This window comes from Atta colombica, unplaced genomic scaffold (genome assembly GCF_001594045.1).
Source record: "Atta colombica isolate Treedump-2 unplaced genomic scaffold, Acol1.0 scaffold305, whole genome shotgun sequence".
In the NCBI taxonomy this organism is placed as follows: domain Eukaryota; kingdom Metazoa; phylum Arthropoda; class Insecta; order Hymenoptera; family Formicidae; genus Atta; species Atta colombica.
In genome coordinates, this window is record NW_017259410.1 from 50,204 (window position 1) to 72,327 (window position 22,124).

The 22,124-nt window shown below is 28.5% G+C and overlaps 1 protein-coding gene across 1 annotated transcript; it reads right to left on the reverse strand.

Moving 5' to 3' along the window:
- Nucleotides 1-905: 905 nt before the first annotated feature.
- LOC108690297 lies at nucleotides 906-20,729 on the reverse strand. Its single transcript, XM_018197511.1, has 9 exons — nucleotides 20,586-20,729; nucleotides 20,396-20,515; nucleotides 11,715-11,834; nucleotides 11,515-11,632; nucleotides 10,898-10,973; nucleotides 9,331-9,463; nucleotides 2,263-2,382; nucleotides 2,068-2,191; nucleotides 906-1,027 (listed from the first exon to the last, which is right to left on the reverse strand). Exons 1-9 carry the CDS (start codon nucleotides 20,727-20,729, stop codon nucleotides 906-908), a joined length of 1,077 nt encoding a protein of 358 aa, XP_018053000.1.
- Nucleotides 20,730-22,124: the final 1,395 nt, after the last annotated feature.

The window sequence follows — 22,124 nt, forward strand, 5'->3', positions numbered from 1 at the left end:
TTAAACAAATCTAATGTATAAAAAATAATAAATCTTATAGAAGAGGAAGCCCAATCAACATAAACATTGTCCAGTTCTACGCATCTTTATCTCTCCCATTTTTATCTCTATTTTATCTCTAGAATATGTTATGAAAGTATTGCACACACTCCACACACACACACACACACACACACACACATAACTACGTTAATACTAACTTTAAGACATGTTGATATAATTTGATACAGCCAATTATGATACGGTATACTTCATCATCTTTAATATTTGGTTCGAGTAATACAAAATCGGAGCCTCGTATGCGCTCTATGTTATAGCTGCTTAAAAATTATAAATTATATCGTAACACACTCTTAAAGAAATGCATAAATGCTTTAATCCAAGAATATTTTATGCTTAGAATAGCGCCAAGAATAAATAATTTCCGATTAGCAATATTATTCGTAAAATAAAATAAATTTTAATCTTAGTTCAAAACAAATTTCATATCAATAAAAGAAATAATGTATGTTGTACTCAACACTAAATATGCTTATATTAGCATTATTTTTTTCTTCAATGATACCTTTATCAACTTATTTTAAATCGATATGTTTTCCAGTAATATCAAGATGACAGAAATCAATGCTGTAGTAAGTGACAATAGCTTTGTAAATGAAATACCACATTTATAGAGCATGCCTCCTAAGCATGTGCAAGGAGTACAAGTTTCCAAGGAAAAATTGAATCAAACTTGGATTATTCCCTCTACTAATGTAGCTCAAAAGCAAGTGAAATGCTGAGACTGTTCTACCAATACCTCCGTTAACCATATTGTGAATAAGGATATAAACAGACGATCAACTTTCTCACAATGATAGAGAACGTTGGCTGTATATACAGACGGATTCATTGCTCTCACCTATTTAACTGTGAATAACAGATCCGTCAATATGCCATGGAAAATTCGCCCATGTGAATAGGCACCTCTTTGTCACATCAGTGATACACTCGATCGGCTGTTCACGCATCTCCATTTGCAATATAACTAACAGAAACATTAGGACGAATTGAATATTTCATCCACTCTTAAAGATTGAACAACATTTAGAGGTATGTTTCACGAATGCAACAACTTACTCAAAAAACCATCACCAACAGTCAATCGTTATTCACTAGATCCATGCACTTCTGACATCTTGATATTACTGAAGAATCCTTATACATATTGTTGCCGCCTGCCGGCGAATTTTCAAATTTGTAATCCTTAATTCAAGAATAAATAATTTGTAAATAATGCGATTGAGTTTGTTAGAATCACATAATAATTTTAGAAACAAGAATATTATTTTAAGAACAACATATTCTTTGCATAAATCTATTTATTATTGATGCCCAGCAGTGCTAAGTTTAAAAAAATAAAAGTTAAATTAAAAAGTGAAAAAGTGAATTTTTTTCTATAAATTTTTTAAAAGAGATCTTGATACAGTCTCTTTCGAGAGGGAAATTTACCGTAAGCATTCGAATAACGCGCAGATATGATGAATGTAAAGTGTAAACATTGTGTCGATGGCTATTGGCACAGAAACTATGTAGAATACGCTAATAAATCCGTGAAGCATCAACAGTTTGAAATATTTGTCTATGTCAAGAACATGATCTACACGATATAGAAACTTGACAAAGTATGTTTCGTTTGTAGGTAAAATTGTATAGATTCCGCTAACGATGATTGGTGTCGTTGAGGAAAGACACGTCATGTACATAACAACTGAAAATATAAGTTACTTCTTTTCCTCTATGTATTTCAAAAGTTACAACATTTTAATAAAAAGAAAACGGAGTTTATTTAATAAAAATAACAAAAATGTGAGCTGCGCATTCAGAAAAAGTTTGCAAACACTTTCTTACTTGTATAATGCTCTCGGAAATATTTCGAAAAAAATGAAGAAAAAAGCATTATTATGGACAAACAATAACAAGAACGAAGTAAAAGAGAGGATAAAGAGTTAGAAATAATTTCTCATATATTGCCAGATGTGTATCCGATAGAAAAAAATGATAAATTTTAAAATAAAGGTAACTTACTCGCGTATCGTATCGTGAAAGTTCTGCTTTTCTCTGCGTAATGCTGTAATATTTTTTTCTCCGAATTTGTATGTTTTATCTTCCATGTCTCTTCGATGTCCTCCAAAAGTTCTTTCATCTGTAGCTCGAAAAAATAATTCATATACAATCACAGAATGATTCAATTCGTTTTTTATACAATCGAAAAATACGAACTTTGTTATTAGTGAATACACAAGTGACGAGCTTTATAACGATGACACTCTCCACCAGTAACTGCGAAACATTTTCCATAATGATGCTTAGATCTGTTATTCCAGCTGCTAAGCCCCACATCTGTCAAAAATCAGAAACGAATTATCTATGCTAATTTTAACATTTCCTTGTTGTGCGTTTCTTTAAACACCTCAAAGCCTATCAAACTATAAATGAACAAAGATGTTATTGCGAACATCATGTTACTCTCCAGTCGCGACTGAAATGGCCATTGGCCGATTAGGACCAGAAACCTTTTGTTAAGATAATAGTAGCGATTGTCAAAGAAGGACATTGAGAAAAAGTAGATCGTTCGAAATGATCAGATATCTCGTCGAATATTCACGTCTAATCGCAGAGTTTATTTCTTTGAAATAATATTTCCGTATTCCTTTGAGAGAAAAAGAAAAGTAGCGAAACTAAGAAACATTGAAGTGTATTCCACAGTGTATTACGCAATCACATATGAGTAATAAAAAGCGTTTCTCTCAATAGACAAATCCTTTTGTGATCGAAGAGATCTATAACTATGACTATACACTGTATACATCGTTTTATAAAGTGAAATTCCTAAAACTATAAGATAAATGATGGCAAGATATGTCCAAATTGCTGCAGAATCGCAAAGATGAAACTGTTTTATTTTATTTAAACCAAAAAAAAATTATTAGTCGATATATTTAGTAATTAATTTTATCAAGTTTAGTATTTTTACATTGTATTAAATGTACTGATGCTGCTGCAGATAAAATTTGAAAAAAAAGAATGATCATAAGTTTTCATTTTTCTTCTCTTTTCTCTTTTTTTTCCAAGACATTAAATTTTAGACAATTTTTAAACTTAAAATTTAGTAATATCTCCATTTAGTTAGAATATATTTTTTACATTATTAATGTGACGTATTCAAATGTTTTGTCGAGTTATCGTAAAAACTTTTTACTATAAAAGTTTAAATAATTTAATTTTCAATTAGGTAAAAAACTATTTTCTGCCATAATTTTCTAGATAATTCATATTAGATTACTACAAATTTTTATATTCGATAAAACGATTTGTTTGTTCCTATAATGTAATGTTATTTCAATTATTTGAAGCATAATTTGTACCTAACTTTTAAATATTTTTATATATTTTTTCTACTTTTCTTACACTCTTGGAAAAATATCGAACATTCAATATTCATCGCAAATCCGGAACGATTCAATCAAATTTTTTAATTAATTTGACAGAAGATTAATATGTGAGATGATTGCACAAATATTCTGTAAGAGATTAAATACAAAAAGTATTCGACACAGTTTGTAAACAAACCGTGAAAACATATTTTTTCAGTTAAAATTAACAATTATGATATATTAAATAAATCTGCATTTTATTCATTTATCTTAAAATTTATGTTAAATACTTTATTTTGATGTTATTTGTTTATTTTGATGATTCATCACAAAAATTATGTCATTTTAATACTAATAAGTGTTGAATATCATTTTAACAAAAAACCTTTAAATAACATAATCTTATTATGTTAATTTAACACTCAAATGTATTAAAAAATTCAACATAAACACAATCAAAAACGTGAGGATCATTTCCAACACAAATGCACAATGAACTATATATTATGTACTCAAGTATATGATTGCATGCAAATTATTATAATTTATTAAGACAGAAACTTAATTGAAAATTAATTAAAAAATGAGAATAAGAAATAATATTGAAAGTAATAAAAGATAAAAATTTTTTATAATACTTGAGAACAAAAATACTTGTTATACACTTGAGAACAAAAATACTTTTATTTATAATTATCTTTTTGTCAACAAGCACAAACCTCAGACATTCATGTTACAAATAATTATATACTATCCGAGTTTAATGATACCATTAACGTAAGATGTCATTAACGTTTAATGATATGTAACGTTAATGATATGATAGGAAACGGATGTTTTCATCAGATTAAAAATATAATACATTGTTAAGATGTACATATTTTATAATTTTGAGTATGCATAATTGAATAAAATATTGTTATATATTTTTGGACATTGTTAAAAAATAAATTATTTATACAAATTTGAGATTTATTTAATTTTGTAGCTAATATTCATATATTAAATTTTATCATACCGAGCCATAATTTCCAAGCAGATTATATATAATTTTGCAATAGTTATATTATATGTGATATACTTTTTGACATTTCATTAATATAAATAACAACATTTTTTGCTTCCCGAAAACATTTGATGCCACGTTCCGTGTACGTATTATATCTAATAGTTTTATATTTTTCAAATTAGTCATCGTTGCTAATTAATTATATTAATAACTTGCGCGGCAAAAGAAATTTGAGAATTATGATCTATTATTTTCTGCCCTAGTCAGCTATGGAAGAAGAATCGAAGAGATTGAATGACTACGAGTGGACCGTTCCTTACCAATTCCGTACGAGTCACGATCTGCGAAAATTTCATATTAGCGATCCTCTTAAATGAATACGGAAAATATATTTTTTCATGACATGTACTACTACATGTGGATCAATATAGTTTATTAAATTGATAGACATTAATTGTGTATAGAATATTTATTATTTATTACCATCAAGCAGTACATTAAGTAGAATTAATTAAACTAATGTCGGTGATAAAACATGTCGCGAACGTCGATTCAATCAAATTAGTCTATTGGTAGCAAATAAAGGTAGGAAAATTCGTATCATATTTGTAATAATTTTCCGATAGATCTTAAATTTGTCCATTTTTATAAAACCTCCCCAATAAGAAACATTTTGGAATATTTCAACAACATTGTAACATTATTACAATGTTATTGTAGCAACATTGTAACATTATTACAATGTTATTGAAATGTTCCAAAATGTTTCTTGCTTATTGGATCTCTATTCTAATTTGTAGTTGTATACAATTCACTATCTTCATCCCCTTTAAATGATTCTCCGCACTTCATTTGACATTATTTTAGGGGTGTATTCGCAAAGAAATATACATGATATAGTAATTGAATGAAATGGAATCAGTAATAAAAGGGAAACGCCTCCCGTAAGCAAATGACGCAGAATCCTACAATTTTAATTCACGCATGTCCTTGACGTTGTATAAAATTTTTCATAAAACAACACAGGTGATAACGTTTAATTTTGAATAATATATTCACTTTAAAACTGAGATTACCGCAATTATAGTCCACATAATCCGTCGCCATTCATCAATTATTTTAGATACACAGGTTGTTTTTGTGCCAAGTGCTTGTGTCTAGATAGAGCGGACTAAACTGAGTCAAAAAGCTCTCTACCATCTTGCAATTTTCGCAATGGTTAACAAGATATTAATTACTAAATATCACTGAATATTAACCTTCAACAATTTTTACTCAAATATTTCAACTTTATAGAAAAACAGTGAGAAAAAATTATTTATTTTTTTGTCTCACTGTTTTAAAGTTCTGAAAATTTTTTCAGAATTTTTTAATACATATTTTCTCATGTTGGTAAAAATAAGAAAATGCAGTACTAAAAAGTTGATAAAAAATTGTGAAAAAATTGTTAAAATTCGATGAGAAAAAAATAAATGATTTTTGTCTTTTGCAGTTTTTCTCTAAAGTTATAATATTTCAGTAAAAAATTATTGAAGCTCAATATTCAACTTATAACAATTAATATCTTGTTGTTTGCATTATTGCTCCAATCTTTCAACAACGATGTGAACTGGCAGATTGTTTTTACATAATAAACTTTTCTTTTATAATTGGATTTACTTTATATAACAAGGTATTTAAAAGTATAAAGTTTTTAACAAATATTAAAGACTTTATATTAATCATAGTGTTAATTCTGTTTATAGACATAATTCTACAAAGATGAATTTATTATATCCAAATTGATACGATTATGTAATTTTTGACATCACTTATGGAAGGAAAATTTTACCAGTATTTCTAACTATTATGTATGATTTCATATTCACATTGTTATTTATTAAGTTTTACATATTCCGACATTATTATTTTGTAAATTTAAATTTGTTTTCTAACAATGAAAATGTCTCGATCGGAGTTGAAACATATGTAATCTAATATTATTAAATAGTCTTTTGTATTTATATCTAGTTCGTTGCTCAACCTTTTATTTTGATTTATTCGAATCGAGCCATCGTATTTCTTTTTATAATTAATATCTATTATGCTATCTTGACCGATAATAGAGCCGTTTTGTTGAAATGATAGAAGTGATTGTCGTACAAAGACATTTTGTTATAGCAATTCAATGTAAGAACTCTACGAGACAATCACATATTATAATCTCGTCGAATATTCACACCTATTCACAGAACTATTTCGTATTCTCGTGGAAACGGTTGATTTCTAAAAAAAACGGAGTGCAATGTGAAAAAACTACATTCAGATAATACTCCACAATTTTACGTAACAACGCATTACCTACATATTTATAAGTAATGTGTTATATTTTTCTTAACGAAATCCTTTGTAACCGATGAAATATATCTGCGACAGTCATTCTGTATCCTTTGCGTTATAAATCAAGTAAAACAGATAAAGAATAGAATATGAAACATGCTATTCATGTGATCAACAATGAAACAATTTACTTTTCTTGCTTGATTGACACTTGTCTGAAGCTAATCGATGTTGAAGGAATTAGTTCTACGACATATAGTATTTTTACATTTAATTTAATTAATCAAATATGCACAATGATTCTACTAATTGAGCTGGATTATAGAGCTGTTTTATAAGTTGAGATAGAAAATGTATTAGCCGTTTTCTCAAATATTAGAAAATATATTCCTTTTCTTATCATAATATTGTCAAAGTTTAGTTAGAACAAACTATCATAAATGTGTTCTTTCACAAGTTATTTTCGGAAATAAATTCTTGCAAATATATATTATTCATCCAAAATCTATGAAAAAAGAGAATTGTGTATTATTTAAAGTTTATAGTTTATATTAGGTGTGAGAAAAAGTTCGTGGCGTTTTTCCCGTTAGATGGCATTAAAAAAACGCCACGAACTTTTTCACACCTAATATATAGACTAAATTTTAAGAAGAATGTTTGAATGTATGTACTTATTATTAAATGATTAAGTTAAAAAAAACAACAATGATTTTCAATAATTCCCGATTAAAGTGACCAATTGTTCCAAATTTTATATAATAAGATTTTCGGCTCTCTATAGAAGCGTTCCGAAAAAAACTTAAACAGGACGCCATGTACACACAGTATGTTATATTAAAGTTATCAAGTTGAGCAGACATTACAACCACAAATACATGTAACATTATGTTTATTGAGTATGCATCTCATTTAAAGTACAAGCATTTTAAGCAACACGAACAGATCTTTTCTTTTCCTTTTCTTTAGATTTCTGACTTTTGCAATAAGGATCGTAGACTAAGGATCTATCCTGCAGACAGATTTGTATAGCCGTATAAGAAAAATTATCCAATTACATTTTTATATTAAAGACACATATAAAATGTGATTGGATAATTTTCTTGATATAAGATTTTGCTGATTTATTTGATTCAGAAAAAACTTCAGATCACTTCTTCACTTCTTGCCATCACGGATGGTTATAATAAGTAGCAATGGCTGTGTTCAACACAATATTTATTTTGCAACTATTGAAAATTTTCTTTGCTGAAAATAAGGCTATTTCCATCTATAAATATGTTATCCTTGCTTAATATTCGATGCACAACAAGATTAAAATGTTACCTGGATAGCATCCAAATAGGAATTTGAACACAATCGAAGTTATTACTGATCACGTAACTTTTTCTCTAGGGCGGAAATGTGAACAGTGAAAAATTTTTTTTATTATTTTTAATAAAATAACAGATATTTTTCACTTTTTATTGTTCCTTCATTTAAATGAATAAATAATGTAAAATAAATATTCAATAAATATTAAGTAAACAAGTAAAAAATATTTTGTCAAGTCATTATTTCAAGTGAATAATTAATATGATATAAATTACGATCCACTTGCTTCTTACGAATGCCGTGAATGCTGTGCTATGTTGAATTAGTCCATTTTCTCTTTACATGATCTTCATAACTCCCTAAAGTCAAACCAATGACGTCTTATATCCTCCTTTAAATCATACAACTTTTGTCTGAAACATTTTTCTCTAAAATGCATTGTTTCTGAGAAAAAATTTGTAACGCTTTGCTTTATTTTGAATATATATATGTGTGTGTGTGTGTGTGCGTGTGCGCGCGCGCGCGCGCGCGCGTGTGTGTGTGTGTGCGTGTGTGTACACATTATATTGCTTACTTTATTAAGAAATACAATGAAATTGTATTTATATAACTTGCACATTTGTTTTACATGATTATTAATTAATGATTATGTTTATATTCGATTGATATTATTATGACAACAAAATTACAATTTACATCTATATTTATTACAAATTTTCTGAATTTTATTACGACTGTGATCTTGTATAAAAGAAGTAATTAATCAATACTTACACTAAATTGATAAATTCTTTAAAAATATGTATTTTTATTATAGTGCAATAGAAAAATGTCTGAAATTTGAAAATTAGGTATTTTACAAATATTTTTTGAGTTCTATTATACTGCAAGACGTGTGAATGCATCTGGGCATAATAAGTACACACACACACACACACACACACACACACATACACACACACACGCGCGCGCGCGCGCGCGCGCGTGCACGCTCACAGTATGATAGAACTCACAAAATATTTGCAAAATACTTACATATACTATATGTCTCATACAATTTGGTATAGCTATGACACTAGAATATTAAATTAATATTGATATAATCTTAAATAATGATATTTCTATTATAAACATCCAGTTACGATTTTTATCGCAGTGATATAAGCATCATAAAGTACGATAAGGATACTTGTATAACCTAAAAATAATATCGCAATAATGTTGTATTTTAAATAAGTTAAATAATCAATAAAATAATATTACTCTTGCACATACCGAACTAAAATTTTCCATCGACATTATGAACAGCTTACCAGCTTTTATTTGGCACGACTTAGTAGCACGTAATAATGTAAATCTCAAAAGATCTTTCGATCTCATTGAAATCTTATACCAATTGCAGCTGTAACTATTAATGTTTTCAGCACTTAATTTTTTATATAATTTTTGTTAGCCTATCAAACGACAACATCAACCATTAAACTGTGTAAACAACTAAAATAAATTTTCTTTTATTTTACATATTTTCTTTGCGTATTTAATATATTTTTTAGATTACTTAAATATTATTTGCTAACAAATGTAATCGAATTGCGTACATTACATTTTGAAGTCCGCTGCTGTGATCAATCAGTTTTTGCGAAATCAAACTCAGCAAATATATGTGTAGCACTTGCAGTAAATTACCAGAGAGAACTCTGATAATTTCGTCGGGTTGCTTGTCTATTAATATCAGCTTAAATTACAATAATTACTTTATTAGGCATTTTTCAAATTAAAAATTAATTAACACATGTACATTTAAGGCTATATATGTATCTTAAAAGTTTACCTCAGCTGAACCGAAGCTTAAGGATATAATTACATTTCCCAATAGAAAGAGAAATGCTACTGAATAGCTAGATGACAACACATCGGAAAGTCTACATGTAAAATAATTAAATATAAATAATTTAGTTTGTTTAAGAAAATGTATTATAATCTGTAAGTGATTAAATTTAATACAAAATTAGCATATATAAATTGACATGAATTTGAAAATTAAGTATTTTACAAATATTTTTTGAGTTTTATTATACTGCAAGACGTGTGAATGCATCTGTGGGCATAATAAGTACACACACACACACACACACATACGCGCGCGCGCGCGCGCGCGTGCACGCTCACAGTATGATAGAACTCACAAAATATTTGCAAAATACTTACATATACTATATGTACATATGTATTTATATGTACCTATACAGCCTGCTATCTGTACTTATATCTGCTTTCCTTTTAGGAGACACAAAATCGACACAGTTTGTCATAGTTAAATGGAACGTGCGCATTGTATATGAACTTTTAATATCTAACCTTTTAAAAGATTTTAATCAAAGATGGGCAAAGAACAGAACAAAATGATAGAAACTGACTTGAGTATACTTTCCAATACCGTTAAATTTGTCAAAATCGCATTAACGCTCTTTGATTCTTCTTTCTAGCGAAATATATGGATTCAGTGAACTAAATTGTAAATGGAAAGCAACTGTATCCAAACGAAAAGCAGCATAGTATATATATATATATATTTGTGTGTGTGTGTGTGTGTGTGTGTGTATGTGTGTGTGTGTGTGTACACGCACATTAAAGCTTGCATTGATACTAACTTTAAAACATGTTTATAGGATTTGATGCAAAAAATTATGTGACGATATGCTTCGTCATCCTCAATGTTTGGCTGAAGAAAAACAAAATCCGAGCCTTGTATGCGCTCTATGTTATAACTATTTAATAAAATTATTATATTACCGTTTTTGTGAAAAGAGATTTCGATGCAGTTTATATGATGGCAACTTACCGTAAGCATTCAAACAACGCACAGATATGTTGGATGCAAAGTGTATACATTGTGTCGAGAGCTATTGGCACATGAACTATATAAAATACGCTGATAAATCCATGAAGCATCATTATATTGAAATATTTGTCCATATCAATAACATGTTCCAATCGATATAGAAACCTAACATTATACGTTTTGTTTGTCGGTAAAATCTTGTACATCCCGCTAATAACAACTGGTGTCAGAGTGTAGAACAGCCACACAGCGTAAAAAACAACTGGAATATTACTTCTTCTCCTTTACATTGCTCAAAAAGTCGTGATATTTTTACAGAAAAAGAATGGAATTTATTTAACATGTATATATATATGCAAGAATGTATAATAAAAAGGTAAGCTAGTATTAAGAATAGAAAATTACAAATATTTCAACTTATATTCTTTCGAAGATATTTCAAAGAAAAGGAAGAAGAAAATATTTTGGACAATACTAATAATAATGTAATAAGAACAGATCAAAAGAGGGAATGAAAAGATAATATCAATGTTTCAGATCTTACTAAATATGCAGTATTTATCCAAAAGAATGGAATGAATAAATTGTATGTGTATTGTACAACAAAGATAACTTACTCGCGTATCGTATGGCGAAGATTTTGCTTTTTTCTGCATGATGCTGTAATATCTCTTTCTCCGGGCCCGTAGGTTTTATCTTCCACGTTTCTTCAACGTCCTTTAGAAGCTCTTTAATCTGCACAGCTCGAAAAAATTATTCAGTATATAATTACATTACGACCCGATTAATTTATACGGCAGAACGTAAGAATACAAACTTTGTTATTAGTTAACACACAATTCATGAGCTTTAGCATCATGAAACAATCCACTAGTAAAGGCGAAGCGTTTTCCATGATGATGTTCAGATCCGTTATCCCAGCTACTAAGCCCCAAGTCTATTGAAAATGAGAAACGTATCATCAAAAATGTACATCAATTCTAATGTACTCTTTCTTTATATTTCTTCAAATACCTCAAAAGCTATCAAACTGAGAATGAACAAAAATGCTGCAGCAAACAGCATATTACCCTCCAGTCGCGACTGAAATGGCCACTGGCCGATTATGATCATAAACCTTTTGTTGAGGTAATAGTAACGATTGTCAAAGAAAGACATGTTGCAATATCGAAATCAAAATATTATCGTTCGAAATGATCAGATATCTTGTCGAATATTCACCGCAGAATTTATATCCTTGATATAAACTAAACAGTACTTCCGTATGTCTTTGAAAATATTTTTGAAAAGAAAAGTATTATAGCGCTATGACAAAACAATGAGATATATCTCGCAGTACTCTATCATATATTTATGAGTAATCTCGTGTCTCTCAATGAACTCTTTTCGTCACTGAAAAGATCTATAACTGCGACTGTACATTGTATATCCATCGTTTTATAAATCGAGCAAAATTCTTAAAACTATAAGATAAATGGTAGTAATCTGCATACAAATAGCAAAATCACAAGAATAAAACTGTCTTATTTTATTTAAACCAAAAGATCCAGTCAGTATATTGCAAGAATTAATTTTATCGAGTTTATATAAAGCGCTATTTTTAAAAAGATATTGTTTACTGTTCTAAAATACATATTTTTCAAGATACTATCGTACAATGTTATGTAAATTATAAATTACCAATAAACTTTGAATAATTTTAAATAATCTTTTCATTTTTATTATTTCATGTATATATTTGTAACTGTTAGAATTTGTTGTTTACTTATGTCATTTGTCGCCACGAATGATATGTCAACTGAATGATGTATTAACTTAATTAATTGATGATTTTACAATATTAACAGATTGAAAAAAGAATGAATTAAGATTATTAAATAAGAACGAACTAGTATACAGATATACGCAGTATACCCATACATAATTTTCTTTTCTTAAATACATTTTATTTCTTATATTAATTATTTTGTATTAAAACTTTTTTAATATACTTTCCGTTAAAATTTTTCAACAAATTGAAAAAAAAAATAATTAGAACTATAATACTTATTAATAAATTTATATACAGATATTTACGCTAAACATATATAATTTCTATCTAATTTTTTATTAAATTTTATTTCTAGTAATAATTATTTCTTTACTTTATTGAAATTTACAATTTAGTTAAATATACATATAATTACGTTGTTTTTTTTCTTAAAACTTTTTTAATCCAGTTTGTACAACTTGCACATTTGTTTTAAATGATTATTTATTTATTGATTATGTTTATATTTAAATAATAATTGTGACAACAAAATGATGATTTATATCAATTATTACTTATATTACGATTTTATTTTGTGTAAAAGAAATAATCCATAGCAATACAAAATTGACAATATTTAAAAAATGTTTTAATTAGTGTAGCAAAATGTTTTAATTTATATATTTCATATAGTAAATTAAATGGTTAAAGACAGAACAATAATGATGCGCCAGAGGGTATATATTTATAATTCTATATATTTCCATCACAAACCTTCAGTTATGATAATTATTGTAGTGATGTAAGCATTGTGAAATACGATAAAGATACTTTTAAGATCTAAAAGTAATATCACAATATTGTATTTTAAATATAACAATTACCAAAACAATATTACGTTTACACATACCGAGCTAAAATTCTCCATCGACATTACAAACATTTTACCAGCTATTATTTGACACGGCTTAGTAGTACGCAGCAAAGTAAATCTCAAAAGCTGTTTCGATCTCCTCGAAATCTTATACCAGTCACAGCTGTAACTGTTAATGCATTTCTCTTTAGTTATTTATTTAATTTTAGCCTACAAAGTGTGACGACATTGGACATTAATTAATTAACTGTTTAAAATGTAAATAAATATATAAAACAACTGAAATATATTTTTTCTGATTTTACAAATACATCTTTTCTGATATAATATACAGGATTGTCATAGATCTGGAAAACTGAAAAAAGTCAGGAAATTGAAATTGGTCATAGAAACCGGGAAAAGTTAGAGGAAAATGTAAAAAAGTCTGGAATTTCGAAATTTGCTTATAATGCCCTGAGACTGTTTCCATTCCAAATAATTGTTACAATTTTTTAAATATTATATCTGATATTTATATCGTCAAATACTTTCAAAACTTGTGCATTTTAAATGATTTTAATAAAACGATACAATTTTTATTTTATTCAGTATTTTTTTTATCCCTGTTTTTCGTCATACTGCATTCTTTTTTCCAAAACTAATTTATTTTTTGCCAGTTTTTGCATCCAAAATTATACTACGCAATTAAGCTTCTTTTCCATTGTTCTTTTTCATTGTTCTTTTTCATTGTTTTTAATAATATAGACTTTTCTACAATCTTTGAGTAAATATAAAAATTTACATATTTTACATTATTCACGGAAATTTTTCATTTTTATCTGGAAAACATGGAAAGTCAAGGAATTTTAAAATTCATTTTCTGTGGTCCTAATATATATATTTTTTTAATTGTTTAAAGCTAATAAATGTAATTAAATTGCGTACATTACGTTTTGGAAACCGCTGCTGTGATCAATCAATCCTTGAGAAATCAAACATAGAAAATATATATGTATCAATTGCGCTAAATTAAGAGATAGAATTCTGATCATTTTTTCCAGTTGAAAGTCTACCATTATTAACTAAAATTACACGTTTTTAAACGTTTTCAAATAAAAAAGCAGTTATCGTTTAAAACTTCCATATACAGTGAGAGCAAAAAATACTCGTACAAGGAAATTATATAAAAAATTATATAAATTATATTTAAAAAATCTAATTTGTAAAAAATAAACATTAATTAGTAATTTTATATAATAAATACATTCTGTTCTAATATAAACAAATGAGCTTCGCATATATTCCTGATTTTAGAAGTTTAATTTCTCGTCTGAACGAATATTTTGAGCATTCAAACAATACAATTTTTAATTTCTTCTTTTTTCAGATGATATATTTTATATAATTAATACATATCTTTTTGACATATAATTTTAAGGAACATATCAAAGTCTATTCTATTCTTTATGAATAAATTATCCAATAAGAAATGATCCTTAATTAAATGTCGATCGACATCAAATTGATGTTGAAATCTTTATATTTATATCGATTCAGCATCAATTCGATGACTCATTTCTCGCTGAATAAAATTTATTTTTAAAATAAAATAAAATATAATTTTTTAAAAAAATATTTTCTCTGTATGAATACTTTTTGTACTCACTGTATGTATTCCAAATATTTACCTCAGCCGCGCCGAAGCTCAAGGATATAATTACATTGCCTAGTTGAAAGAGAAATGACATTGCATAGATAGATAAGAACACATCAGAAAATCTACAAATAATAAAATAATGAAATAACTTAGTCGATTTATCAAGATTAATACATAAAGCTCAATTGAATAGAACAATTTAAAATATCAAAGATTAAGAGCAAAAGTTAGTTGTTAGTTGCTAATATTTAATAATCCTTACAAAATAATATATATTAAAACAGACGTTACGACCATAATTAGGTCATATTGTTATACTATACAATCGTTCAATATTGTTGTACTATAAATAACAAGCATTTCTAACCGATATTTGGTAAAATTTTCATACTTTTTATTACAATATCATTTAAAAAGCTTAATTTGATTCGTCCTTATAACACGCTGAAACAATAAAAATCATTAAAATGTATTATTCCTCTTTTCTTCTTATGTTCTTATGTTCTGTAGTTAGTCAGTATGATTATTGTCAATTAATCTATTTAAACAAATCTAAAGTATAAAAAATAATAAATCTTATAGAAGAGGAAGCCTAGTCAACATAAACATTGTTCAGGTCTACGCACTTACGGCCAATAAAAAAGGTCAAGAGATCGAAGAATTTTACTAGCAGATCGTTGAGGTCCTTTCGTATTTAAAGATAACTGAAGTAAATATTATATATTATAGGGGATTTTAACGCGAAAGATGGATGAATCACCACAAATAAAGTGACTAGTCAGTTCGGACTTGGGAAAAGAAACGAAAAAGGGGACCGCCTGGTGCAGTTTTGCATCGACAATGACTTGGTGATTCCGAACACCTGGTTTCAATTACCTACAAGACACCGTTTATACTTGGAGATCTCCGCCAGACGGACAAAATAAAAGAAGCGTCCGAAAACAAATCTAATACATCTTGACAAATCAGCAGTTTAGGAATTGCGTTCAAAGTCTGTGAAAATATAATAAAATAATATAATATAAAATCTGTGAAAATATATACAGCGGCAGACATCAATTCTGATCGTAATCTGTTTTGTGCAAAATTGAAGCTGCGTTTGAAAAAAGTAACAGTAAATAACAAGCAGCGAAAATTTTATTTAGAAGGGCTACGGTCGTCCCAGGCAGCAAAAATGCCAAAGCAAGAAATCAATTCCGATCTGACCAACATACTACCGAATTGGTTAATAACGGCGTGAACTTGGGTTTGAGTAAAATTAAGAATGCAATCTTTCAGCCTAATGAAAAGTTTAGGAATATTAAACGGCTGAAAACGAAAGATTGGATTGAATGATGAGATCCTGAATTTGATGAAGTGGCGAAGATCTTTCAAAAATGAGGATCCAGTTCAATATCAATCAGTTTAATTCGGAAGAAGATCAGAAAAGACAAGGAAGACAAGGTCTGCAGGGAAATAAAACAGCTGCAGGAAATGCATGATTTCCATTTTTACAATGAAATCAACAAATCTGTGGAATGTTCAGGAGTCTCGAGTCAATCTCGAATCCTACCATGTTACGAAACTCTGATGATAAATTCATGCTATTGTAAATCCTGAAGATCTAATCGCCCAATGGACGAGATATATTCACCTTTTTCATTTCAATAGAGAGGAGCAATTGGAGAATCACATAGCGTGAGCATTCTCCCCTTAGAGAAAAACTCGGCATCCAGAATGCCAGCAATCGCAGAGCTCCTGGATCTGACGAAATACCAGTCGAGCTATTAAAATTGCTTGATGAAAGAGGCATCAGAATACAGCACTGTTTAATCAAGTTTACTAGTCTGGTGACGTACCATTTGAATGGCTATAATCAATATTTGTATCGTTATCGAAAAAATGCAAGCCGAATAGATGTTTTCGTCTGATTTTCGTCTTGTCAACTTGATGAGCTACATCTTAAAAATCCTGTTACGGGTAATACAGGGTCGAATGCACGCTGGATATCATGGACAAAACTCAGCTTTCGCAGCGGAATAGGAACAAGAGAAATGCTGTTTTGTATGAATGTTATTGCTGCAAAAATGCAGGAAATTCCAAAAGCCGATTTTCGTGCTTCATAGATTTTGAGAAAGTATTTGATAGAGTACAGTATACGCAGTTGATCGAAGCAATATATCGGATGATCTCGACATACGACTACTGAAGAACCTTTATTGAAATCAAATGACAGTTGTTAAAGTCGACGGAGATCATCATCAGACCAATCGCGTGCCAGAGTGTGCATGTGGGTGAGGGTTTGAGGAGAGTAACATATCATGTATATGTATACAGGGTGAATCAGAGTTGTTGAACTAGCTTTTTACCCTATGAAAAAATAATTGACTGCACACATTATAATTCAATTAGTTTTGAAGTCAATAATGTTCTCATAAAATAAAAATTTGATTCAACGACTCTGATTAAATATATATATATATATACATATATATATATATATATATATACACACACATACATACGCATATAATTTTAAATTGTTCGATTCAATTAAGCTTTATGTATTAATCTTGATAAGTAGACTAAATTATTCCATAATTTAGTCTGCTCCACAAACTCCGTCGGAAAAATTATTGGACATCTTGTACACACATACACACACACACACACACACACACACACACACACACACACACACACACACACACACACGGAGTATCTAACACTACTATACAATATTTTATTTTTTTAATGTGAATTTTATTCCTATACGAAGTTAACCTCCCACTTTTAGAATTCACTTATTTTGAAAATTGCGTGGAATTGTGCTAGGTTTGTGCTACAATGTGTTCAAGTATTAAAGTCAAAATACGAAAAATACATTAAAAAATAAAAAAAAATGTTTTTATAGACCCCCCCTCTACTTTACGATTTGTTATGATTTTGCTAGGTTGTGCTAAGTTGTGTTAACATTGTGCCAAAGTGGTATCCTCAAATAATGACAATAACAGAAGTTATGATAAAAAATAATTTTTCACAATTCAGAAAAAAAATGACTAACGTCCATTTTCTTATTAGGATTTTTAATCTATCTCTAGAACATGCTATGAAAGTATTGCACACACACATGCACGCATGCACATAACTATTAATACTAACTTTAAGGCATGTTGGTACAATTTGATGCAGCCAATTATGTCATGATATACTTCATCATCCTGAATATTTGGTTGGAGTAATACAAAATCCGAGCCTCGTATGCGCTCTATGTTATAGCTGCTTAAAAATTATAATATCGTAATAAACAAAAAAAATGAATTCTTAAAGAAATGCTTTATCCAAATAAATGCTTTAATCCAAGAATATTTTATGCTTAGAATAACGCCAAGAATAAACAATTTCCGATTAACAATAAATTATTCGTAAAATAAAATAAATTTGAATCTTAGTTCAAAACAAATTTTATTTCAATAAAAGAATAATGTTGCACTCAACACTAAATATACTTATATTAGCATTATTTTTTCTTCGTTTCCTTTCATCAACTTATTTCAAATTTCCTCGTTATGTTTTCCAGTAATATCAAGATGACAGAAATCAATGTTGCAATAAGCGACAATAGCTTTGTAAATGAAATGCCACATTTATAGAGCATGCCTTCTAATGTGCACGGAGTACAAGGAAAAACTGAATCAAGGAAAAACTGAATCAAACTTAAATTATTCCCTCTACTAATGTAGCTCAAAAGCAAGTGAAATGCTGAGACTGTTCTACCAATATCTCCATTAGCCATATTGTGAATAAGGATACAAACAGACGATCAACTTTGTCACAATTGTAGAGAACTCTATAGAATTGTAGAGAATTTCATATACTGACGAATCCGTCGCGACAGATTCATTGCTCATCTCATCTATTTAACTGTGGATAGCAGATCCGCGAATATGCCGTGGAAAATTCGCCCGCGTATAGGCACCTCTTTGTCACATCACAGTGATAAAGTCGACCGGCTGTTCGCGCATCTTCATTTGCAATATAATTAACAAAAAAAATTGGAACGAGTTGAATATTTCAACCATCTTTAAAGATTGAACCACATTCAGAGATATGTTCCACGAATACAACAACTTACTCAAAAAACCATCACCAACCATCATCAATCGCCTTTCACTACACTCAAGCACTTCTAACATCTTGATATTATTGAGGAATCCTTAAATATACTGTTGCAGCCTGCCAGCAAATTTTCAAATTTGTAATTCTTAATCCAAGAATAATTTGTAAATAATGCGATTGAGTTTGTTAGAACCATATAATAATTTTAGAACCAATTTAGAAACAAGAATACTATTTTAAGAATAACATATTCTTTACATAAATCTATTTATTATTGATGCCCAGGGTTAAATAGTGCTAAGTTTAAAAAAATAAAAGTTAATTTTTTCTATAAATTTTTTAAAAGGGATCTTCATAAGGGCAATTTACCGTAAGCATTCGAACAACGCGCAGATATGCTGAGTGTAAAGTGTAAACATTGTGTCGATGGCTATCGGCACAGAAACTATGTAGAATATGCTAATAAATCCGTGAAGCATCAACAGTTTGAAATATTTGTCTATGTCAAGAACATGATCTACACGATATAGAAACTTGACAAAGTATGTTTCGTTTGTAGGTAAAATTGTATAGATTCCGCTAACGATGATTGGTATCGTTGAGGAAAGACACGTCATGTACATAACAACTGAAAATATAAGTTACTTCTTTTCCTCTATGTATTTCAAAAGTTACAACATTTTAATAAAAAGAAAACGGAGTTTATTTAATAAAAATAACAAAAATGTGAGCTGCGCATTCAGAAAAAGTTTGCAAACACTTTCTTACTTGTATAATGCTCTCGGAAATATTTCGAAAAAAATGAAGAAAAAAGCATTATTATGGACAAACAATAACAAGAACGAAGTAAAAGAGAGGATAAAGAGTTAGAAATAATTTCTCATATATTGCCAGATGTGTATCCGATAGAAAAAAATGATAAATTTTAAAATAAAGGTAACTTACTCGCGTATCGTATCGTGAAAGTTCTGCTTTTCTCTGCGTAATGCTGTAATATTTTTTTCTCCGAATTTGTATGTTTTATCTTCCATGTCTCTTCGATGTCCTCCAAAAGTTCTTTCATCTGTAGCTCGAAAAAATAATTCATATACAATCACAGAATGATTCAATTCGTTTTTTATACAATCGGAAAATACGAACTTTGTTATTAGTGAATACACAAGTGACGAGCTTTATAACGATGACACTCTCCACCAGTAACTGCGAAACATTTTCCATAATGATGCTTAGATCTGTTATTCCAGCTGCTAAGCCCCACATCTGTCAAAAATCAGAAACGAATTATCTATGCTAATTTTAACATTTCCTTGTTGTGCGTTTCTTTAAACACCTCAAAGCCTATCAAACTATAAATGAACAAAGATGTTATTGCGAACATCATGTTACTCTCCAGTCGCGACTGAAATGGCCATTGGCCGATTAGGACCAGAAACCTTTTGTTAAGATAATAGTAGCGATTGTCAAAGAAGGACATTGAGAGAAAGTAATCATTCGAAATGATCAGATATCTCGTCGAGTATTCTCGTCTAATCGCAGAATTTATTTCTTTGAAATAATATTTCCGTATTCCTTTGAGAGAAAAAGAAAAGTAGCGAAACGAAAAAACATTGAAGTGTATTCCACAGTGTATTACGCAATCACATATTTATGAGTAATGAATCGTGTTTCTCTCAACAGACAAATCCTTTTTGTGATCGAAGAGATCTATAACTACGACTCTACACTGTGTATACATCGTTTCATAAAGCAAGTGAAATTCTTAAAACTATAAGATAAATGATGGCAAAATATATCCAAATTGCTGTAGAATCGCAAAGATGAAACCGTTTTATTTTATTTAAACTAAAAAAAATTAGTCGATATATTTCAGTAATTAATTTTATCAAGTTTAGTATTTTTACATTATATTATATATACTGATGCTGCTGCAGATAGAATTTGAAAAAAAAAGAAGGATCATGTATAAGTTCATTTTTTTTTTCTCTTTTCTCTTTTTTTCCAAGTCATTAAATCTTAGACAATGATTAAACTTAAAATTTAGTAATATCTCCATTTATTTATACTATATTTTTTACATTATTAACATGGCATATTCATATATTGTCAATTTTATCGTAAAAATTTTTTACTGTGAAAGTTTATATAATTTAATTTTCAATTAGGTAAAAAACTATTTTCTGCCATAATTTTCTAGATAATTCATATTAGTATACTACAAATTTTTATATTCGATAAAAAATTTTGTTTGTTCCTATATAATCTAGTTATTTCAATTATTTGAAGCATAATTTATAGCTAACTTTTAAATATTTTTATATATTTTTTTTATATTTTTCTTACACTCTTGGAAAAGTATCGAACATTCAACGTTCATCGCAAATACGGATCGATCCAAGCAAATTTTTTAATTAATTTTAATTAATTTAACAGAAGATTAATATGTTAGAAGATTGCACAAATATTCTGTAAGAGAATAAATACAAAAAGTATCGACACAGTTTGTAAACAAACCGTGAAAACATATTTTTATAGTTAAAATTAACAATTATGATATATTAAATAAATCTGCATTTTATTCATTTATCTTAAAATTTATGTTAAATACTTTTTTTTGACGTTATTTGTTTATTTTGATGATTCATCACAAAAATTATGTCATTTTAATACTAATAAATGTTGAATATCATTTTAACAAAAAACCTTTAAATAACATAATTCATAAATAACATAACTCATTATGTTAATTAAATACTCAAACGTATTAAAAAATTCAACACAAACTATTATGAAGAACATGAATGAACCATTTCCAACACAAATACACAATGTACTATGTATTATGTACTCAAGTATATAATTGTATGCAAAT